The sequence below is a fragment of the Carassius auratus genome, chromosome 16 (assembly GCF_003368295.1).
Source record: "Carassius auratus strain Wakin chromosome 16, ASM336829v1, whole genome shotgun sequence".
NCBI lineage: Eukaryota > Metazoa > Chordata > Actinopteri > Cypriniformes > Cyprinidae > Carassius > Carassius auratus.
The window spans coordinates 13,456,753-13,470,370 of record NC_039258.1 but is presented as its reverse complement, the minus strand read 5'-3'; the positions used below and the strand labels follow the sequence as shown (position 1 = coordinate 13,470,370).

Below are 13,618 nucleotides of genomic sequence, written 5' to 3'. Positions count from 1 at the left end.
TACTTTATATCTTCAAGACTTAAATCCTCCTATGCACATTATTGCTGTTACTGTATTTGGGTGCATTGTTGCAAAACTTAATTGTAAACTTTTCATGATAATGATGTTTTAACTGACTGAAGTTATGATTACTGACTTTATATATTTGAATGTTTGATAGACTTGACGCCATTATACGTCATCACCAATGACGAGCATAAAAGAACCGGTGAACCTTTTTTTTCAACCGGTTTATTGAATCGAATCTAATTTTTCATCTCAATTTTATGCTGGTTTTATTGTTACACATGATGCGGACTCGACTGTACTTGGAATATTTTCAGAGTCCAAAATGTTCAAGTCCGTGTCAAGTCCGAGTACAAATTCACCCGAGTGCGTGACAAGTCAGAGTTCATTCAAAATTGGACTCGAGTCCGAGTCCAAGTTCGAGTACCCCAACTCTACAGTCCAGCAATAAGAAAATTGGCTTGGATATAACTTGCTCCATCAACCTTCATCCTCAATTCCCCAAAATTAGCAACTTGAGTACTCATGCAGACAAACTTACCAAAACACACATTCAAAGCTACGTGTTCTGTTAACAATGGGAATGATTAAAAAGTCAGCATAATTTCTGAGTGTACTCTATGATCAACGGAGAAGTACCAGTCAATCTCATGCTTTGTTAAACATATACAAGTTTATAAATACATATAGGTTTAAGTGCTTACAAAAACACAGTCCTCTTTACCACACACACAAAAACAAAAAAAAAAACAAAAAAAAAACATTATTTACATCTCCCTCTAAATCCAGGATGAGAGATACAGAGGCAGGTGGAGACAGTAGGAAACAGACTGATAAAAAGAGAGACAGTGTTAAAACAACCGAAGTGTTGTGATCTGGCTCGATGACACTAATGAGGCCTATAATAGCTCTTGATGGAGGGAGCAGATCCTGGGGGGAAGAAATGGGGGTGGATGATCAACGAAGAGACAGAGAGAGAGAGAGAAAGTGAGGCTTCCACACAAGCATATAAAACGCTGAAACACACATTACACATTGCGGATGATGAAATAAGAAAAAAAAAAAAAGTTTGGTGATTACACAAAGAGAGAAAGTGAGAAAAGATGGGAAAAAGTAGATGGGTGTGACAGATCAGTAGAACACTTAAGGTTGTTCAGAACAAAAAGTAATCTGTTCAGACAACCTTCTGGGAGATGGCAGCATCCCATTTACATAATGATAATGAAGTGGGAAAAGCACTTTCTAGATGTAGTCTGATAATGCTAAATACATTTTCTGCTAAAGTCGTGATTGAAACCTGTTATTATTATTATTTGGTTGTCAAAAAGGTCGTCAATAGTATGACATATATGAAACACAGCTTACAAGGAAGTCACTTGCAAATAAAGCAGCTTTCTGTTGATCAGATGCAGTAAATTCATGTGACCAGTTTTAACCTGTTGTGAAATCTGCATGGGGGAATCACTGACCCTCAAGCAATATTCCCAATAGTATCGACTCCCAACGTAACGAGTGGATTCTAATTTTAAAAATGATGATGCACCTTTACACAGAAAAATACTTTTCAGGATGTCCAAGCTGCTCTTTTAAAGCGAATGGATGGGGGCATGGTGCTTCAAGACACTCAGGTTGACGCTAAACGTCTCCTGAAATAAAACTATTTTCAGGAGCTTTTTGTATTGTTTGGAGCTTGACAGCCGTTGATCCATTCTTTTTTTGCTGTATGGAAAAGATAAAGATTAGAATGATTTCTGAAGGATCCTGAGTAGTTGCTGAATATTCAGTTTTGACATCACATGAATAAGTTACATTTTAAAATATATTTAAATCTAAAACAGTTATTCTAAATTCTAATAATATAACAAAATTACTTTTACTGATTTTGCCATGGTGACCATAAGAAACATAAGAGATGTTCCCTTTCTGTCGTTCAGTCTGACGTTGTGTTGAGTTCATGACACTAGACGTCCTTATACTAAATGCAACAAATGCTGAACTGCATTACGAAAAGGATGTTGTGGTGAATTGTGTCAAACGCAGCACTAAGATCCAATAAAACTAATAGAGAGATACACCCATGATCAGATGATAAGAGCAGATAATCTGTAACTCTAAGGAGAGAAGTCTCAGTACTATGATACGGTCTAAATCCTGACTGGAAATCCTCGCATATACCATTTCTCTCTAAGAAGGAATATAATTGTAAGGATACCACCTTTTCTAGTATCTTGGACAGAAAAGGGAGATTCGAGATTGGTCTATAATTAATTAGTTCTTTGGGGTCAGGTTGTGTTTATTTGATGAGAGGCTTAATAACAGCCAGTTTGAAGATTTTGGGGACATATCCTAATAAAAAAATGAGGAATTAATAATAGTCAGAAGAGGATCTATGACTTCTGGAAGCACCTCTTTTAGGAGCTTAGATGGTATAGGGTCTAACATACATGTTGTTGGTTTAGATGATTTAACAAGTTTATACAATTGCTCCTCTACTATAGTAGAGAATGAGTGGCACTGTCTGATGCGATGCTGTAGCTGGTGGCTGAATGGTTGCAATTTTATCTCTAATAGTATCGATTTTAGAAGTAGTTCATAAAGTCATTACTGCTGTGGTGTTGGGAAAAGTCAACACTTGTTGAGGCTTTATTTTTCGTTAATTTAGGCACTGTATTAAATAAATACCTGGGGTTATGTTTGTTTTATTCTAAAAGAGAAGAAAAGTAAAATAAAGTTTTTATTGCTTTTCTTTAGGATAGGTTACTTTCCCGCCAAGCAATACAAAATACCTCTAGTTTTGTTTTCCTCCACCTGCACTTAATTTTTCGGGTTGCTCTTTTTAGGGTGCGAGTATGCTCATTATACCATGGTGTCAAACTGTTTTCCTTAACCTTCCTTAAGCGTAAAGGAGCAACTGTATTTATAGTGCTAGAAAAGAGAGAGTCCATAGTTTCTGTTACATCATCAAGTTGTTCTGAGGTTTTGGATATGGTAATACATATGGATACATCAGGAAGATAACTTAAAAAGCAGTCTTTTGTGGTAGAAGTGATTGTTCTTCCATACTTGTAACAAGAAGTAGAATTTACAATTTTGGTTATATGAAGTTTGCACAAAACTAAATAATGATCTGATATATCATCACTTGGCTGCTTAATTTCAACACTATCAACATCAATTCCATGTAAAGGGGACATACACATAAACAGAGCGTTTTGGCTCATATCCTAAAAGTGGCAATTTCAAGATTTCATCTGTGGGATATTTTGAGATAAAACTTAACATTCACACTCTTGGGACATTAGATAACAATTTAAAATATTGTATCAATGTATTCTATGGAACCTTTAAGATCTATGTAATCGTCTTCCTTCATAAACAAAATTATACTGGAAGCAGATGGAATAAAAGTAGAAATTGGGTATTTTAATTGCTGTCATAGAGTTCATCCTCCTGTAGAACTGTGTAACTTTGAGTGAAATGCTGTGCTGATGTGTCTCTGACATTGTCATTCCAACAGAGACCAGTAACACGAGCTTAACTAAAGAACATTTCTCTCTCTGTCTAGACTGTATTTCACATCTGAAGCTCAGAGCAGCATGAGGTTTGTTTGCATTCTGAGAAACACATCAAGTTCTTATCAGGAGGGGAAAAACTGATGCAATCAATGAAGGATGATACCAACATGACAGACGAACACATTTGCCAGTGGCAACACTCCAGTGCATTGATTGTTTTACAAACTTTCTAATGTCAGTGTTCTCACAAATTTTAACCATTTAATTTCCCTTTTGTTTGCGATCACTGAATATAGATTTTATTAGAAATATAGAAAGCCTTTCTGATGTTATTTTGGTTCCACTTTATATTATGTGGCCTTAACAACTGTGTACTTACATAAAAAAAAAAAAAAATGAGTACAATGGACTTATTGTGTTCATACTGTATTGCAAAACACTTGCTTCTATTGTGGTGGGATACGGGTAAGGTGAGGGACAGGTTTGGTGGTATGGATAGGTTTAAGGGTGGGTTAATGTGTAAGGAATGGGTCAACTGTGGTATTATAAATGTGATTACAGAAATTAATTACAGATGTATTTTTTTTTAAAATACAAGTACAATGTAAAAACATGTATGTACACAATACAGATATTGTATTAAATTATTAATTTAATAAAGTACATAGAAGTTAAAACCACTTAACATAAAATGGGACCGTTTTTATTTCCTTTCCCTTTTTATTGACCCTTATTGATTTCAATTGTTATTTACATTAAGAAATAGCTACACTAATGTTATTCATTATTAAGTAGCATTGTTTTTAATGGATTTTTTTTACACCATTAGTTACATGAGGCAAAATAAGTTAGAATTTACAGCATTTAAACAAGTTCTGCTTACATATTTGAAGGTTTTTTTAATGGATCATTTAGGGTAAATGTCATATTATGTGACTACGCATTACGAAGATCTTACGAACCGGCTACTAGCTACGTTATGCCTTACAAACAACTGGTGCATCCAGACATTTTATAGATTTAGTTACAAACTAGCTAGTAGTTAATAAGCCTCTAGTGTGGACTTAACGTTCCAATTTAAGTAAGAATGAATTTCTGGTGCAAACCTTTCATTGTCATTTTTCTGTTATTTCTGTCAACATTTAGCGCCATTTTTGATATACCAAAAACCTACCTTTTCTTACTACTCCTAGACCATTGCTCTGATTTTCATGAAAATTAAATAGTAGATCCTCAGACCATGATGACAAAAGTTTATGTAATTTAAGTTTAGTAGTCAAACTTGCGAATTAAGTAGATGAAGAGCACGCCAAAATGACTGTGAGACTACATCTTCACAACACTTTAGCTTATTCAAACCAAATTTGGTGCATATTATGACAACAATGACCTGAGGGTATATGAGTTTTGGCAGTGAGCCATCTATTGGTCAATGTATATGAAAAATTTACATTTTTGCTACATTTTGTCACCTACTGGTCAATAATTGATAAGTATTTATATCACATTTAAAAAGTGTTTGTATTTGAAGGGTTTTTAACCATTTTGCACAAAGACAAATGTTTAATTACTCATTTTTGCAGGTGGTCTGATGTTCCCTAGCATGCTGGCTTAGCTTCTCATTTTGCAGACAATTGTTGCTTGCAGTTTTATTTATATTATTATAATGCTATTGTTTTTGTTGTTCAGTGCCATTTCCAATAACTAATTAGAACCAGTAGAAGTAGTTCTTCGTCTTTACAGTAGTCGTTCTTTACAGATAATTCTGAAATAAATCAAACTCAGATGGGAAAAGTCAATTGCATTCTTTTTGGGGTGAAATTGAATTATGATTGAAGCTCAACAAGCAAATCCACACATAAATGAAACACTGCAATTTATAGAAATGTTCCTAGATACTCATAATAATACTCCTAATAAATAAATAACAATAAGGGAGAGCCATTTTAACCACAGAAGCTCATAGGAATCTGTGTTTATTTTTCATATGGGTGCTTGAGTGTCCCTCAAGTGTCAGTTTGAGTTTGTGGTTGGGCAGTGTGTGAGTGATTTGCTTGGATGAGATCACTCTCTTCTCTCTGGAGTCTGTCAAAGCCAACAGCTCCTCTCCAAATACCTGCAGTATTTGAGCACAGATGAAGTCATCAGAACGGGTCGCACAGTGGCTCTCACAGAAAGAAGGTCCCCGGTTCAAGCCCCGGCAAGGACAGGAGACCTTTCTGTGTGGAGTTTTCATGTTTCTCTGTTTCTGCGTGGGTTTACTCTGGGTGCTCCAGTTTCCTCCCACAAGAAAAGACTTGTAAATGGATCAACTTGTGTACGGAGTAAATGGTTGTCAGCATGAATATAGCCATAGATGTTGGATAGGGGTTAAGAAAGAATTAAACAAACAAAGTCATCAGAACACTGATGACTGAACCACAGGCTGGAGAAGGGGCACATACTATAAACACACGCATATTCCCAGTATGCATAGGATACCTATGTATTTGCACACAATACCAAATCCACAAGTTTTATTACAACATATTTTCCAAACCTGCCCACAAACATGTTTATCCACAGACTATGCCACAATAAGAAAGAAGAGCCTTTTGAGGACCTCGGAGAGTAACCGCAACACTCAATACTCATGCATGGTCATGATAAGAATGAATATAAATAAATCTGATATGAAATAATATTTTATAAACAGTGTTAGGTCTGGGTTAAAAGTCTTTATTTTATCCACTTGGGAATATATTGGTCTCTGTATGACAAGAAATTGGGTGGAAAAATAAAATATATATCAGCCGAAATGGAAAGAAAAAGACAGAGCTCATGTGCAAAGTTTTCTTTGGAATAACGTGCACTGATGAATCATTCATGATAAAATCAGGAAAGTATAAAGACATCAGGAAGTATTTGTAAAGAAAGTAAATAGAGTCGATTTTGGTTTCATGTTGACTTTGTACAGTGCAAATGAAATAATCACATCTTGACATGATTATGGAAATCTCTGCCTTGCAAATTATAAAATAAATGTTATTCGTTAATAGATGCAAATTGCTGAAAACCCGGATAACGACAGGGATTAATCCTGATTGAGAAATCAGTCATTCTCTTGGTCTCGCCCATCATAAATGAATTGAATGATCAATGACACGCTGACTTTCATACAGTCAGTGCTAGTGTGATGAATTTAAACATCCCTGCTGTGTTATTTTCATCCAGACTGATGATTTATTTTTTGTCCTTGATGATGTTGGACAGTCCCTCTAATCAACAAACACATGCAGATGAGAGGATCAGGACAGGGTTAGTACTGAATTAAACAGCCTGTTTTTGCTACATTATCTTTAAGGAGTCATAACGTATATGACCTTAGTAATTATTAGTTATATATCTAATATTAATATCTAATATTGCATTAAAAATTAAAAGAGATGAAATCAACAGTCATGAGGGTCTAGATGCTGTCCTCCTTATTCCACATTGCTGTAGCCAACCATTCATGACCCAGAAGGCCACTATGCACAGGAAACACAGTTCATGCCCTCCTACCACACAGACTATCCAATATTAAAGAGAGGGTTCGATTTGCCACACATAGGCACATCACATATTGAGTGGACACACTGACTCTGACAGCACCAGAATTTAAAATAAATAAATAATAATAAAAAAAAAAAATCCCAACTTGTTCTTCCCACAGAGTCACACACAAAATGTTCAGCTCAGAAATAGTTTCCTTTCATATATGCTATCCAATTACTCTTTGATATTATTCCTTTTGCTATTTTTAGCTGAATCGGTGCAATAATAAATAATAATGATATAATTAAAATTAATTACAAAAAATAGATATGGTTCATTAATAAATAATAACATTAATGAATAAAATCATAATAAAAATAAAACACTAAAGAGGGCATTTAATAATGAATTAACTTTTATTTTGTGTTAGTAATTTAAAGGGTTAATTATCTGTTTACGTTCAGTGGATACTCTCCAAAAGGGCGTCAGGGTGATACAGAGAAGAATTGTTGTATAAAGTCGTTATTTTTTTATACAGTTGACCCCCTGATGTCACACCCTTTAAGTTTTAGGGATCTCCTTTGTTTCTGGACCTTGACTGTATAAGGATCCTTGCTGTCTATGGGAGGATCAGAGAGCTCATGGGATGCATCTAAAATATCTTAACTGGAGTTCTGAATATGAACGGAGGTCTAACGGGTTTGGAACAATATGAGGGTGAATAATTAATGACAGAATTTAATTTTTTGGGTGAACTAGCCACTTAAATAACTTTGTACCTTGTATAGTGCAAACATATAACTACTGAAAATATGATTAGAAATGGTTAAGCAATTTATAATCAAATTTAAAATCAGATCAGATCAGAATCAGCAAGAATCTTCTTTTACTGCAGTGCATTATGAATTGTTCATACTCATCTATAATACAGAGTTCAGTGCTGATCAGTATTTGTATGCACTTACCAAGCGTTTTAGCACACGGAGCAGCCTGGGTTCAGTGTGCGTCTGCAGTGTGTGTGCCAGGCTGAGCAGCTCCTTCGGCTGCAGGCGGTCCGCACCCTCTCCTCCGTACAGCTGAGCCAGCAGAGACACACAGTGACTGGCCTCCTCATACACCTCACTGTCATTACACGCCAGCTGCGGCAGAACAAGACAGAGATCTGAATATTTACCAGCAACATCTAAAATAAACTATATTACATACAATGCTAGATAAATCCCTTATGTGTTCCTCTTAAAGCCCCTTACAAATAATTATTCACAGTGGATTTAGTAGGAAAATCTTTGTGAATCTTAGTAAAATTGTCAATATTCCTGCATCTATATAACAGTGTGAATGAACAGGCTGAATTATTGAACAGCTGAGCAGCAGCCAAACTCTCCCTTCATAGGACTTTTATATTGCTCTTCTATTGCTATTGGGAAATATGAAACTACATCCTTCATAAGTCTCAGCACTACAAATCTGTTAGTCTATGTACTGTCAATACAAGTGGTCTGGAGAATCGATATTATATGTTTATTTCAAAACTACTCATTAAGTGCCGTATATTTTACTCAGACTTGAGATAAGGTGTTATTTTGTCAAAATCAGATTGTAAGGGGTTTTAAGGGGAACACATCAGGGATTTATCTAGCTTTTTTGAGCATTTACATTTGCATTCGTCAGAGACTTTTATGCAAAGTCACATATTATCAGTTTATCAGCTTATCCTGGGAATGAAACTCAAGAACCAAGAGTTTGATGTACTATGTAGAGGCAAGATTCAAATATACAAAGTCCTTTTAGAACATGTAAAGGACAACTCAGCTGTAAAGCTGCTCTGATATCATCATGGCTTTGACATTTGGATCAACAACTTGGTTCAGGTTAGTTGCATACAGAGGTCCTGAAGGTACAGCAGTTAAGTGAATCCTACATTCCAAAATCAAGAAATCTGTCTGTCCACACTGAAAATGGTGTGTGATGCCACAAATATAAACATTTTTAAAACTTAAAGCGATAGTTCACCCAAAAAAATATTCCAGGCAGAATGTTATGAACTCACAGTCTCAGTCATTATTTTCTTTACTGCATACTGTTTTCTATACAGTGACAGTTAATGCTGACATTGAGACTGTCATTCTGCCTAACATCTCCTTTTCTTTGTCCCAGAGAAGAAAGGAATTCATACAGTTTTGGATCAACTTCTGATAGGTAGAAGACGAATAATGACAGAATTTTCATTTTTTGACATTGAACTACCCCTTTGTAAACCTGCATTGTATACATTTCCAAGTAGTGAAATCCACTTTTTAAACAAAAAACCTGAAACCTTCTGCTTGCTGTCCATGATAATTGTGGCTGGTTAAGACTAGTGGATGTCCAATGTGGATTTTTTTTGATGCACAATGCTGATACCTTAGAAAGCAAAGGGGCCAATATAAAGCTGATCTAGGCCTATATGATATCACACTAAATGACACACGCATAACAACTGACCCTTTGCAAAGGCCCTGTAGGTATTAAAAAGTCTCTGCTTGAGCTAAATACCATTTTGTGGCTCTTTAATGTGTTGTGACAGATCATAACAGTGCCTTAATTCAAGTGTCACATGAACCAATCATCTCTTTCTCTTTACTTGTTATAGCATGAAGTAAAAATGAATGAAAATCAGAAGGTATCTTGTTTCAACTGCAGAAAGATGTCAGTACAAAAAAAAAAAAAAATCAGGTTCAAGTCCACCAACATTAATCTCCTCTCCTGTCTGGTATGTTTGTCAGACAACAATGGCAGACTCAACATTACGATTGGAAAGATCGCCTGTCAATCAAATTCCCTGGGATTACATTTATATTTATTTAACATAATATTTAAATACAATTTAAACAAGATAGTAAACTAAAGAAGGCAGGAGGGGGGCTCAGGCACTGGGTTCTCAGTCGAAATAAAACCTCTGCTTGACTTATCAAACAAACAGAGAAACCTTTCAGCCAATAATGGAAAAGTGCTAAATCTGAGCTGATTATTTCAGCCATGGCGATAATATGGCTGACCACTAGTTAGGACATGTAACAGTGAGGTGGAGGTTGGGAAATGTTCATCTAAATTCTGACTAATAATATGTGGGGTTCAATGAAAAATACAAGCACAAACGTGCTCCTTTAAGAAAAGAGTGCAGTGGTACTCAGCCTTTCTGATTCGAAGCCCACCCCCCAATAAATATAAATATAGGGCTGGGCAAGTTAACGCATTATCACATTAATTGATTGACGCCGACAATTACTTTATCGTGTGTTAACACAGTTTTTATTATTATGAAAGTCTGTTGGTCACTGGCTCTGAATACACATAGAGACAATTCATGGGTCATGACAGTTTGGGGGTCAAATGTGCTCCAGCACGGCCTAGTGTGAGCACACCTTAATTATTCTCCCGCATCTCTACTCGCACATCAAGTATTGTCCCGTGCCACACTCTGCTGCGATGGGTCCCGTGATCATGCAGGTCTCTAATAGGAAGGTGCCTGTTACAATGTTATGATCGAGGCTCTGGACTCTGAGCATAACTTGTTTTTCTAACAAAATTAAAAATATATATATATATGAAAAAACATGAATGTCCTGGCAGTGACGAATGGCTTGGTTTATATTTTAATTAAATTAATGTTCTAAGTTGAGAATTAGGCTACAATAAATATTTTAACTGCTACTATGTAAAAGGAACAGTGCTGTAAAAAGCACCTCATTTGTTTAAAGTGTTTGCAAACCAAATGTTATTACACTTTTGTTCATATAGCAGTAGGCCTACTTTTAAATAGAAAAAAAGTTCACCATACACTACTTTTGAAGGCATTATTAGTTTTGTGCTTAACAATGCAAATAATTGTGATTAATCGCAGACAATAATGCGATTAATCACAATAGAAATGTTTAATCATTGCCCAGCACTATTCCAGAAGCTTTAAATACCTTTAGTGTAAATGTAAACTGTATCAATATTGTTTTTTCATATTGTGTGACACTTCTCCAAGATAAAATTTTCACACGATTTCCATATTCTACTGGAAGCTGCAGTGACCTCTCAGGCTAAATGTGGACATGATCAAGCATAGAATCCATCAGAATCATAACTGATGATCAATGATCTTTACTGTTCTCATCCATAATCAAACCCAAATTAACTGAAATTGCGTTAAGCTGAATCCTGCACAGAAAATTCCAATATAAGCAATGATATAATCGCAAAGGAGAGCTGAAAAGTCAAAACAGGAAGAGTTATGTTTTCATAACTGCAGTCACAGGCTTAACATGTCCATCAGGGGAGCAGCATGGAGTGCGGGTCCTCAACCCAAACTGCAACAATCCCCGCTCAGCTTAAACTGAGATAAAGACAAAAAGTGACACACAAGGGCCGAGGGGATTTTCTCTGCCGCTCATTTCGGCCCTCAAAGCCCTGTGTGGCCAGCTCAGGGATTCCAGCTTCTTTTCGGCACTGATCTGTTTCTGCCCTCTGCCATAAAGGCATAATCCCAAGAGACTCTGGGGCAAGGGCCAGCCGCGCCTAATCCCGCCCCTCTTTGTGATGTTGCCGGCCACTCCAGAATGGAGTACGGGGCTTTAGGAGGCCACACAATACCACCAAAGAGCGCCGCCCCTTCCCTGGCCCAAAGAGAGGCTGACCGGAGGGAGATCCCCAGCGCTGAAAGGCCTTTGGTGTGCGTCCGTAACTTCGGTATTGTTCACATGCCAACGTGGAGTCAGAGCAGAACAGAAGAGTTAACACCTGCTTAGACGGCCTCCCAAATCCACCCTGTTTACTTAGCAGGACGTGTAGATGCAACAGGGAAATCAGGCTGAGGAGTCTAATGGGACTGTGGGCTGAAAAGCACACGGGAATCAGGGAGATTAGGGAGTGTTAATGCCACTGTGGGCTGTGAAAGGGTGATTGGAAGAGAGAAAGAAAGAATGAGAAGAGGAGGAGAAACGAAGCCTATGGGGACGTGTAACGCGTAGGCCTCTCATGACCTCCACATGTTCTCGGGCACAAAACTGGGCCTGTGTATTTGAGGCAATCAATATTTCCCACTGCCTCATGTGGCACTGCCTTCTGAACAAACAACACTGCAAATTACATTTTTCAAACCATGTGTTGCTTCAAACTGTGAACTCAGTCGCCATGTAAACAGACTGCAGGGAAGATCATGTGTGATAGTTTGCGGGCAAACTCTCAATGCTTATCACCAAAAATTTAAAGCGTGTAAAGTAAACGCATGAAAAGGCTTTTATATTGAGTGGAGACTTTGAGGTGACATATTTCCCTTTCGGATGAACTATTGAAAATGCAGTGTGTCCCTAGCACACACAGACCATCTGTTCCCCTGATCCTTGGGCAGCATTTGCCCTTGACAACATAATCGCATTCTGTCCCATCCTGGTGACCTGCTTCCACATATATGCATATGCACGCACACACACACACCCACACACACACACACCCACACCCACACACACACACACACACACACACACGTCAACCAATGCTGTGTGTCCCACTTCTATGACTGTGGTTTTTGGTTTTAAATAAGTATAAAATGTTATTTTAAATAGCAGTGGCATATCTTGGATTAAAACCCAAGGTCAATGGGAGATTGAAGCCATTTATTTGGTAACCTTTGGGAGTAAATTTAACCAAACACTATATCAAGTCAAGTCTGCTTTATTATCAATTCTTCCACATGTACAGTGCATACATACAGATAATTGAAATTGCGTTACTCTTCTTGGTGCATACAGATAACACTAACAGTAGAACATTAAATACAGATAAAATATAAAGTACAACTATACAAATATACAAACAGGTCATGTAAAAAGAAAGATAAGTAAAGCAGCACAAGGCACATTGCAGATAGAGTGCAAACCAGTGTAGTAAACAAACAGTGCAGATATAATGATTGTAGTGCAATACATGTATCACTTGTGCAGTGGTTTAACTATTTAAATGAGATCTTTTGGTAATATGTCCTGTTTAAACTGCTTGCTTTGATGATATAACTGCATTATGACATTTACAAGAAGCATATATAGGAGCACTATTCATCATTTCAACTTATGAATTGTCAAGCTGCAAGAACTGGTGGCTTTTGAGTTTTAGATTTCAGGTGAGGTATTCTGTGACAGAACTAGTATTTCTGTTCAGTCTGCCATGTTGAATGTGTATGGAAAAAACCCCCAGCAAAATTCGTCAGAATGCAGTTAAATATTGTGAAATGTGTTTTTAGGAATAAGAAGTCTTATTGAAAGCATTGTTAATTTAGCATAAATATTTAATAGACTAAATGCATAGGCCAGTGGATATGCACCATGGTGAATAACGTTCTGCTGAATGACGAAATTCTGTGGAAGTCTTTCTGCACAGTTCTGCAGGCGAGTAATTAAACTTTTAAGCAGTGACAGCAGTGTCCTGCAAAGTGACATGTACTTCACTTGAAACTATTAAAAATAACTTTTATTCTTTAAATAATAGTAATGGTAAAAAAAAAAATCATTATTCACAATGTAGCATTACTTGAACTGTATAAAAGCTAAAAAATCTAT

At 36.6% G+C, this 13,618-nt stretch overlaps 1 protein-coding gene across 4 annotated transcripts in view; it reads right to left on the bottom strand.

Moving 5' to 3' along the window:
* Positions 1–13,618, bottom strand: part of LOC113116192 (serine/threonine-protein kinase ULK4-like) — a 194,820-nt gene that overhangs the window by 21,019 nt on the left and 160,183 nt on the right. For 3 of the 4 annotated variants that reach the window (XR_003293986.1, XR_003293987.1, XM_026284177.1), the window contains one exon: positions 8,003–8,176. Coding sequence is in view for 1 of the 4 variants with exons in the window: in XM_026284177.1 (XP_026139962.1) it covers positions 8,003–8,176 (174 nt within the window). In the remaining 3 variants the exon portion in view is untranslated. Of the gene's footprint in view, positions 1–8,002; positions 8,177–13,618 lie in introns of those variants that run through there. The other variant, XR_003293988.1, reaches the window with a different exon arrangement.